Source organism: Corvus cornix, chromosome 1A (genome assembly GCF_000738735.6).
Source record: "Corvus cornix cornix isolate S_Up_H32 chromosome 1A, ASM73873v5, whole genome shotgun sequence".
Taxonomy (NCBI): domain Eukaryota; kingdom Metazoa; phylum Chordata; class Aves; order Passeriformes; family Corvidae; genus Corvus; species Corvus cornix.
In genome coordinates this window covers 11,778,540-11,789,353 of record NC_047057.1, presented here as the reverse complement: position 1 = coordinate 11,789,353, position 10,814 = coordinate 11,778,540, and the positions used below count along the sequence as shown (strand labels likewise).

At 37.3% G+C, this 10,814-nt stretch overlaps 1 protein-coding gene across 1 annotated transcript in view; it reads left to right on the top strand.

Moving 5' to 3' along the window:
- Window positions 1–10,814, top strand: part of FBXL13 (F-box and leucine rich repeat protein 13) — a 67,931-nt gene that overhangs the window by 1,188 nt on the left and 55,929 nt on the right. Inside the window, 4 exon segments of the mRNA XM_039570431.1 lie at window positions 2,766–2,906; window positions 4,374–4,441; window positions 6,082–6,131; window positions 6,422–6,432. Of these exon segments, the coding sequence (XP_039426365.1) occupies window positions 2,766–2,906; window positions 4,374–4,441; window positions 6,082–6,131; window positions 6,422–6,432 (270 nt within the window).

Below are 10,814 nucleotides of genomic sequence, written 5' to 3'. Positions count from 1 at the left end.
CTGGGAGTCTGTCTCTAGATCATTCTTTGCTTTCTGAACACAGAAAACCAAAATATAAGATGTGTCTGAATGAGGTGTATTCCTTGATTCAGCACTTAAAAAACAGCTCATATCTACATTTCCAAGCAAAAGTTATAGCATTATAGCTATAACAGCATTATAGCAGCAATGCCATTAAGTTAATGAACTAAAAAATAAAGAATTAAGGATAAGATTAAAGGAAGATTCTTTTTAAAAGAACCAGTTAAAAATTATCCTCTGTAAGATCTTATCCTTTTTTTTTATTGTTTCTTAGAGGTTGTTGCTTGCTGATATCTAGCCATATTTCTTATTTAATGTTCTTATATTTTAATTTCTTTATGAAGTTACAGTGTGCTTGGTGTGAAGATAAATGAGATGATACTGGTCCTTTTATTAAGGAACATCAAAGCTAAGATGAGACCTTTGAACACTTAAACACATAGTCTCAAAATTAAGGATATAGAGTTCTAAAATGGCCATTTGCTTAAGTCTTTTTATGGACATGGTCCAAACCAGTTGGAGTCCAAGGAATCTTGTCCAAATAATTTCAGATTCCCTGCTGCATCTGAGAATTTCCTTCCTGTCTAATTTCTATCTGTTCTGATCCAGATTTACTTTTAAACAATATTCATCAAAAGTCAGGTAAACTGTAATCCTGCAAACACTCATGTGTGACAACTTCACTGTAGTTAGTAGGTGTATTCTTACAATGTTAGAATTAAATATGGATGAAGAGTTGGCCTTTTTCTGCCCTGTGACCCAAATTAATTTTGCCATGAAGGGTAAATGACTAAAGTGGTTTTAAGAGGAATGGGTGACAACATTGTTGATGGATGTTTACAGATTGCTGAGAGACTTGTAGAAGTCTAATAGAAATATCCAGACTTGTACAGATCTAATTGCTTGGCATAGTTGACATGATTGTTTCCAGTTTTACACCTAGTCCAAGCATCACTGAAGAGTACTTGAATGAGGATTGCAAGACCAGGTGTTACAATTCCTTCCTTATATAAGGAAGTAACATTCTCAAATGTTAAACCGAGGCATTGCGTTCCAGTATATCACTGGATATTCTGGATTTCTTGTGTTGGAGAACTTTTATAACACCCAAAGCAGAAGAAGTTCCCTGTTTGTTTGAAAAAGGAGGGGAGAAAGGCAAACAATACTGGAAATAAAATATGGCAGTCACGTACTGGGTTAATCCAGCAGAGGGAGTAGCTGGCCAACGTTGGGAATGGCTTTGGGAATCTGCCCATAGGAAAATTTGTGATGAAAACAATGTAGCTGTTTATTATTTAAAATATTGCATGTCATGAATTACAATGATAAGTGATGCATTTATATTTTTTTAACATAGTCAACCGTCAGCCACACCTTGCAAATTACATTTCTGTTAAGAAGAATAAAAATATGCTAAGGTTGGAATTGGTGTGTTGATTTTAGTGTTGTAAATATTCTGATATCTAAAGTGAAGACAATGGACTTTCATTTTGCCTTCACCTTTTCATATTGGTCTTGACTTAGATTCATGGAAATACAGAACAGTTTGGGTTGGAAGGAACCTTCAAAGAACATTTAGTGTAACCACCCTGCCATGGGCAGGGACACCTTTCTTTCACTTGATCAGCCTGCTCAAAATCCTGTCTGGCCTGACTCTGAACACTTCCAGTAATGGGGCATCCCAGCAACTTCTGTTCAACACCCTTCGGAGATCCCTCCCATTTTCATTATTGTCTGATTCTCTTTCTACACAGTATTCTGATTAAAGTGTGGAGGGCCTCTAGAGCTGTTCCCTCTACCTATCTGCCCTGCTCCCTGCCTCTGCGGGGCAAGGGCCCACTTGACAGGGTGCCTTTTCTTGCCCCTATGTTGTGCGTGAATTTTGCTCTTTACCCACAACATGGGTTTGATTTAGAGCCTTCCTCTTTTACTTTGTCATTCCACCATACTTCCTGAAAAGGATTCAAGCACAAGCTCCACAATTATTTAATAACAGCAAGAGGCCATGTCTTGAAAGGAAAGTAGTATTGCATGCCACATTTTGACATTTTTACCAGGCACAAGAACTTTTTGTTTATAGTTTCCATTAAATATTCACTTAAATAACTGCAATTTGCCCATATACTTTAATATACTTGGAATGTTCTTGCTGTATGCGAGCTCAAACTCCAAAAGTAAATGATCCGCATCCTTTGGCTGACGATAGCTAAAGGACAAATGAGAAAAATGGTTCATTGGTTATTGTGCATTGTTACTAAAAGATAATGTAAAATTGTATGATAAAACAATCTTGAAAAGCAAATATTTTTTAAGCTGCATTTTGTTTTCAGTATTGGTTACAAGATCAATTTTTGCCCAACGTACCATTCAACATACTCTTTACCTCACAATATTAAACTTGTTTTAAATTCTGTTTCTCATTAAGTAAATAAAATTATCCAATCTTATATATATTCTTTTTTAAATGCACACTAAAAGCAATGCCATTCTTAGTAGGAATTGCTAAGGAAATGCCACATATTTTACTATGCTATACCCAGTAATTAGAAGTCTAGCAATGGAAACATGCTGAGACATGCAATATTACCTTTAAAAATTGAATGAAAGGGAAATGATAAAAAGAAATGCCTCTGTTTTTCAGTACTTTAAAAGATTCTGGTAAACTGTTGTTTATTTTAGCAGCTTCATACTAGGTGCTACTTTGCTGTTAATACAAGGAGTTAATTTGCAGTTTCTTTTCGCAGGTGCTGCTTTGTGGCGTATTTATTGCTCATCCAGAAGATCCACTCACATTTTTAGAGGAAAAGCTCAGAGAAATAATGGCAAAGGGATTAGATGCTTCCTTATGATACATACTAAATTATTCCCAGTGTGTGTGCTATGTGGTTTATAATATTGCACTTGGACTTTTAAAACATGTTAATGATACAGCATCTACTGTGTACACTGCAACTTAAATGATGATACTGGTTTTTTTGCAAATATTAATGGCATATGATATTGCAAATACTGTAAGACAGTAGCTCTAAAAACATAGAAAGTATTTTATTTTTATATCTTTGGGTTTGGAGGGGGTTGGGTTTTTGTTTGTTTGTTTCTGGGTTTTTCTATCTACAGAATATTTAATGAATATAACCTCCACTTAGTGCTCCTTTTTGTTTAGTTGATATATTAAATGCTTACTTTTGTGGTAATCAAAATTGAGGTGATGTTAATTGTTTTAACTTCATTGTTGTCCACAGTATATTTACCTATATGAACCAGGGATATGGCCCTCAAGCACTGCATCATTAAGTGAGATATTTCTCATGCTTTCTGTTCTCTGTGTGTTCTTTCACCCTTGTAAATGAAGACAGCATAACATGAGATTTAAAAAAACCAAGGATTTAGTTTTGTTTACACTGGAATTTTAGAAAATAATGTAGTATTTCTTGCTTTAATATTCTGTGCAATTTTGTGGTTGAAATTTTCAATAGGATGTGAATAATAAATCCTTAATCTTTGGATCCACTCACTAAACAATTGAGTCAGTAAGTTGGCATGCAAAGTGACTGGATTTTTCTCTTAATTACCTCTTTGTAACTGTACTCAATTTTATCTTCTGCTAGTACAGCTGTCCTGAGTTCACAGCAGTTGCATTTCAGCTGTTTCCTCTTTTGCAAACTATTCAATTAGTATTCAGATCAGTCCAAGAGTGGAATGGTTGATTTACACAGTACATGTATACATATACAAACTTGTTGCAGTCAAATCCTCTCATAGATTTTCTCAGGAAATATGAGAGCAATATGTGAGATAATCCCCAGTATTTTCTGAGGCCAATTGCTATTTGTGCTTTCAAAGGATCATATTTTCTTTCACAGTGATATTCTTAGCCCATAGTGTTACACAGTTTTGGTTCTGTAGAAGTTCAGACAGGTTTATTAAAATACCAGTTAGAATCATATGGTAAATGGCTGACATAACAATGAGTCTTGAAACAATTTTTGCAAAGAGTAACTAAAGTATTTATGTTAAATAGCTGAATACAACTGATCAATAAAAGAATGGATATGAGGGATGAAAGCTTGAATTTCAGTTTTGAGCTTTCCTTCAAGTACACAAACTAGTTCTGGTTTGTATGCTAATTTAACTTTTGCTTTAACTTCTCTGTGTAAAAACAGAAGTGCCATTTGGTAGTGAAGTACTTCTAACTATACAAAGAAAGTTATGCTTGAATGTTCATCACTTTAAATTAGATCCTCTAATTTGCAACAGTCAACATGGAAAAGACAAGATTTAATTTTTTTGTGTGACTAAAAACATTTATAAAACAGCACTACTTTGTGTACTGCCATAAATTATCTTTTTAGATGACTAAAGAATTATGTGCCAAAGAATGGGACTTTTACAGCAGAAACTTAATTAAGCCTTATTTGGGGTAATGATATGTATTTTACACATACCTCAGGAAAAATCTTTTACCAAAGCAATATTTATTGTTCTTTGTGGGAGGAAAAGATTGTTTTTAACACAACAACATAAAGAGAGAAACTTAGATTTGGTATTAATTTTCTCTAATGTTATTATATACTAAAACCAGTCAGTTCTGAGTTTCTGCCTGTTCCAGACCTGGCATTTCTGTACTTTAATCAGCTCTGTTTGTGAGGAATATGGTGGTATACCCAGAAATAAAAGGACAATTTTCATTTAGGTCTGAAAGTAAACAATCTGTGTTCTCTTATGCTCTTTCTTTGGTCTTCTGTGCTTTGAATTAGGAAGATCATACTTTATGTAATCCAAATTTTCCTTTGAAAAATGGGTATTATACATAAATATGTTTTAAAATAGGATAATCACAATAAATAAACACGTCCACTGATTTCTTTGTGATGTGTATAAAATTTGATGACCGTCCATTTAGAATTAGGTAAGCTGGGCTATTTTGTTTTGAAAAGCATACCGTGCTTATTACATAGGAGGTACAACTCTGTTAGGAACACTGGTGTAAATCCTTACTATGAATCACAGAACTGGAAAGGAGGTGAATATTTTCAAGCTGTGCTGTGGTTAACCTTGGTGCACATTTGTCCAGGGTGTTTTTAGTCATTTTAAAAATCACAGGTGCTGGACACACATGAATCTCAGCAGGCAGTTTATTCCAGTACTTCTTAATCCTTTCTACGACAAATACTTTCCTAATACAGTAGCCCTTCCTGCAAAAAAAATGCAAACCCACCACCTTTTTTTTAATCTTATTGTCTTATACAACAGGGACATGGAAGATTATTCATTTTTTCTTCAGTGCAGCCTTTCTAAGATTGTCTCAGCTAAGAGTTTTGTTTAATTGTCACAGAAGTTGGACTGAAACAATGGCATGTTCCATTTATAATTTCTCCTGAGTATATGATTTTTTTTTTTATATGAAACGCGGGAGATTTTGGCAAATGAAAGTAGCCATGGAAAGTCTAATTCATTCAGCAAGTCAGATACAGAGAGACAGTGTATTTTAATATATCAGCAATATATGACTCATTTGAAATACATTTTTGTTCTGAATCTAATTATTTCTTATTGCTTAGCCTGGAAGGAAAATGGGACTTTTACCAAAGGTTAAAATTAGTAAGATACAAATTGAATTTGCATTCTGTTACATTGGGGGGTTTTGTATTGCCAAGGAAATATGAATACCACTTAAGTAAATGAACGTATCTAGCACTTTTAAATTATTTTCTACAAACACTCAAACGTCCTCCCGTAAGTGCAGGTCTGTACTGTAATAAAGTACAGATGACATCAGCAGGACTCTATGGCGGTGGAAGCAAGAAAATTTTTATTGCTTGATACTTCAGCAAATTACAACCAGGTAGAAATTTTATTAAAATGTGTGAATGAATTGCTACTGAAAAATATTATCAATGTGTACTTTATTTAAATTATACATAATAAACATCAGTTGTATTCAGAAGTTTATATTGTTGAGCTTGACTGCTTTGTATGTTACAGCAAATTGCAGAATTTTGTGGATTTTACTTCAGGTCAGAAACTGTATTAAAGTACTCATTCTGTTTTACAGGTCAGAGGACGGATAAAATATAATTTGCTGAAAAGGGATGAGAAAAAAGCCAGTGGAAGATTGTCGGGGTCTCCTCCCCCCGCCATGTAGCCCTGGGAGAGGGGCCCTGAGGGGACAGACATGGGGTTTCCCTGCCCCTGGTCAGCCTCGTTCCCCATGGGTTGTTTTGTGTTCCCTGCGCGGGCAAGGACCCTCGGGTCCCATGACTGTGACAGTTCCTCGGCAGAGCCCCGGCCATGCGGCTGGAGAAATAAACATCTCTGAAACATCTACCAAGAAACTGTCCATATATATTTCCTTTCCACAGGACTCCTGGTTTGGTACACGTGACAGAATCCCCACTGTAACAGAAAATGGCTATAGGATAAGTCCATTAAATGTCCAAATATTAAGAGTTATTATACATGACACTGAACCATGCCATAAATCAAATCCCTCCTGATGGGAGAGAATTTTCTACAAGTCCTTGCAAGGAGTTTTCAAAGATAAACCAAGACTTTTCCTTGAGTTTCAATGCTGCCGGATAGTTGTTTATTAAGTCTTATCAGAGGAACAGAGCCACTAGCATGACCCAGATACAGCATAGAGCACAGAAAGCAGGAGAGAAGTCTCTAATTATCAAGATTTACACAGCCTTTTAAAGATAATTTAACCAATAGTTACTAAAAATGTATATTATTTTCACTTTCCTACCAATTATTCAGTAACATGGGCAGGAACTGCAGAATTCTCTATCCAATCATTCCAAACTACTTTTACTGCATGGAGTAGTAGAAGAGGGAGAAGAAGGTTTAGAGAACAACAACAATCCTCCATTTTGATTTTTTTTACTCTTATCTATTTAGTACAAAGAGAAGCCCAAAACCTCTAAATTTTTCACCCTGTGACAATCTTACATAGTAGTCTATCACCTAATTCACACCACTGTATTTTCTAGTTCTTGTCTGATCACTGGTAATTTTTTCCAAGGTTGGAGGCTAAAACAGTGTTGTTCAGGGGGCTAAGAACCCTTTAAAACAGGCAGATAAATATTCTCGGCACTCTGGGTTCCTATGATACAGAAGTGGAACATGTGGGTGTAGACTGACAAGGAAAAAAACCATGTAAGTCTAGGTAGCTGCTCTGTATGAGACAAAAAATGCACAGTATATAATAGAAAGCTATGCTGTATAAATTAAATGTTCTTGGTCCAACCATTTATCCAGCTGTCTTTTTGCAGGATTCCATCCACTGGTTGAGCTGTGACAGCTTGATGCCATGAGTGCCCGGAGAGACAGGTCCCTGTATTCTTTGCTAGGACAGATGGTGCTGGTACTCTTCTCTCAACACTGAACAGTGATGCTGGTTGGGAGGTGTTAGGGCAATGGAGTGTATGTCAGAAGAACGGGGTGGAAAGAGTTGGGATGCTTTTCTGGGAGGTGAAGAGTGCAGTGATAGGGATAAAACAGGAGGGATCACAGACTTGTTGGCTTCAATTAGATGGAATGCATGATGAGAGGTGAGGATAGAGTGAAAATCAAACTAAGAAAGAAGAAAAACTGGTATCTTAAAATACTTAAAATTTTAGTCTGACTAGACTGGGCTGGCTAAAGATGTCTTGCTTCTGGAACTTACCAGGGCATTCTCAGGGAATAATAGTCTCACAGTCTCAAATTCTGTACATTCTTAATAGCAGTTGCACTGATTGGTTTGACTTCCATAATTTGATTAGAATGCATATAACTGAGTCATTTTTAAATTGTACTTTTATATTGTATATGCTTTTGTAGACATTTTGGGTGCAAATAAGTCACCTAAACATACATTTCTGGTGTAATTTGCCATGCCCTGGGATGTGTGCTGGCAGCTAGGACTGTGGAACTTTGGGACAAGCTTCAAAATAATGGCTTTATTTATGTGTAAAGTGCAGAGGGAACAAAAATTATTACAGAAAAGCAGGAAGCCTGCTGAAATGCATCCATTTTGTATTTTAAAAATTGCATCTCCCTTGATCCAGAGAGAATTGCAAATCTGTGTGTGTTCTGGTTTGGCCAAATGTAGGAATATATCGTCTGAGAGAAGGCAGGTCACCACCACCCCTCCCCCACCAGGTTCGGGGAAAATAAATTTTCCTCAAAGGAAAGTGAAAGAGATAAAAACTATTTATTTAACAAACACACAGGAAAAGGATATATATTATATATATATCTATTTTATATATATATATATATATTATAATATAATACATATATATAATATATATATATTATATATTATATATATTATAATAATGCTAAATAATAAAATCTCACTGTGGAGAAAAATCCTGGGAAAGCGTTAGTCCTCCCTTTGGTCTCCTCGGAGCTGGGGCTTGGCCCAGGGCCAGGCCCTCTGTGCCCCGTGGAAAGTCCTCCTGATGTGCTCTGATATTGGAGCGGTCCAGTAGAAAAGGGAGAAAATCTGAAATTCCAGGGAAGGAAAAAAGTTGAACTCTCAGTCTCTCTCTGGAGAAAAAGAAGCTGAACAACTGGCCAAAAGCTGACCGGGCAGCCACAAGCCGGACGCTTCCTCGCTCCCCTGCCGCAGCTGGGAAAAAAAAAGTCGCTATCTCTGTGTGACCTTGAACAAGCCGCAAACTGCTTTGAAAAGGTTTTGCTCAGTTTTTCCTTCCCTCTCTCAGGCCCAGTTTAAAGGCATAGAAAGGCACAAAAATTAATTTCTGGGCATAGGGCAGCGATATGGGATACGTATCATAAAGTCACCCCAAGACAGTGTGGCTGTCACCTGATTTTTTTTCTTGACCTGTCACTATTTTATTCAGTATGGGAAATGCAGAACGAGCTCTTCTGTTTAGAAGACAGAGCAGAGGTTTTCTCTAGCTGAATGCCTAACCATTTGCTGCAGAAAGGCAGAGCTCTTTTCTCTTTTCCTTTCTCTCCCTCTGAATCCTCATGTTCTCTTTTTGGTGGATCCAGTATGTAGATACCGTCTCCTTCAACAGGGGGTTGTTACTGGCTGTTGTCTCCTCCAGGCCAAATCTGTGTTTGCTCTGAGCATTCACAGACTTGGAAAATAAAGCATGCCTGGACTTTTCCAAGTTCTAGAACTTATGGTTAGCAAACTTGATTATCTCTGGCACTGTAGATGATGTTTGCTGGTGGATCATTTCAAAATTACTGGGTATTTAGTAAATATCATTATTAGCACACTATCATTTATTGCATCTTTCTGTTCTGCTCCTGTGCAAAAAAAAAAGTCAGCTTATACTTATGGCTGGACAAGATCTGTCCTCAGGGCCAGATGGAAACCATTTGCTTTGTAAATTACAGTTTCCTAAAAAGGGTCAGTGGTACCACAGTACCCTGATGTTGAGTTATCGACAGAAAATGATTGCTGTGTTTTAAAGGTGGCTGCTGTGGTCTTGACACAGAGTTTTAAATTAGGTGGAGTTTGAAGTTAAGGAAATGATCCACATGTCCAAATTAAACAGATTTTTGGTTAGAGAAGCCCATGGTGGAGCCAACTATATTTGTCATGGATGCAGGTCTTTGAAGAAATGTACAAGAAGAACTTGGTATTGAAAAGGGCCTACACATTTCAGTACCTTAAAAAATCTTTGTAAACTCCAATTGCATTCTGAACCACCTAAATATCTTTAAAATTATCATGGCTGTAGCAAGTTTCAAAAATTCTATGGTAAGAACATAAAGCCAGAAAACCTGACTTTTTAAAGCTGTTTTAAGAAGTTTATATGCAGTGAACAGAGATAGCTTGTTGAACAGCAGCATACTTTGAGGAGCAGGAAAATTCCCTGAAGGTATTACCTATGCAAATAACGCCAGTGGGAAGAGACACATGTTGCGGTGAACGATGGCCAAAGCCAGGAACAGCTGGATCAAGTGGACCCAAAGGTCCATTGGTTTGATGCTGCCCCAGCCCAAAAGCCCTGAGCATTCAAAAGGCTGTGAAAAATACATAAATCCGTGCCTTACCATTGGCCACAGCCCTCCCCTCCCCTTATTTCTCATTTTTGGTTGTATTTCCAGAGAGTTCTATGTTCTTTGGTTGTTAATTGGTCCTTGTTTCCTCCCTGCCTACCCCTTCTCCCATGTGCTGTAATTCCTTCTCCCCACCTCGGTAACACCCTCTGGCTGATGTTCCATTGGTTACTGTGTGTTTTCCACGCCCAGATCGTGAGAGTACAAAACTCCCTGCAAGCCATGTTTCTTCGGCTTTTCTCCGTGGATTTTGCTTTCCAATGAATCCTTGCCCCTCACAAAGAAGTTCCTGCTCTTCTTTCCTACCTCCTTCTCGCACCCTCGCCATCGTTGGGCAAGGTGAACCTGACCCGAAGCTTCGCCTGCCCTCCTGCACTGGGGTTCGCTCCATCCACCCCCATTCGGAGCAGGCAGAAGATTGCCTGGTGCTTGGGACAGCGTGCTAGCTGGCACAGCATCTCAGCAGACACATTATTAGCAATTTTCCTACCTGATTTTTCCCTCTGTAGCTAATGAAATTACAGCGTATGGAAAGTTGTGTAGCTAATGGGGACATACTCTTCTGTAAACCCCAGTGGCATCTTTGCTGTGTTTTCACGCTGACATCTTACTATTAACGTACATATCTTAAGTGCAAAGTTCTTTGCAAATGTGTAAGAAAAAATTGTCTTCAGTGACAGGACACGGGATAAAATTAGAAAGTGTTTTTGTATTTTTGCTATCAGCCAATTACGGTATCAAGTTTAAACTATTGCTTTAGT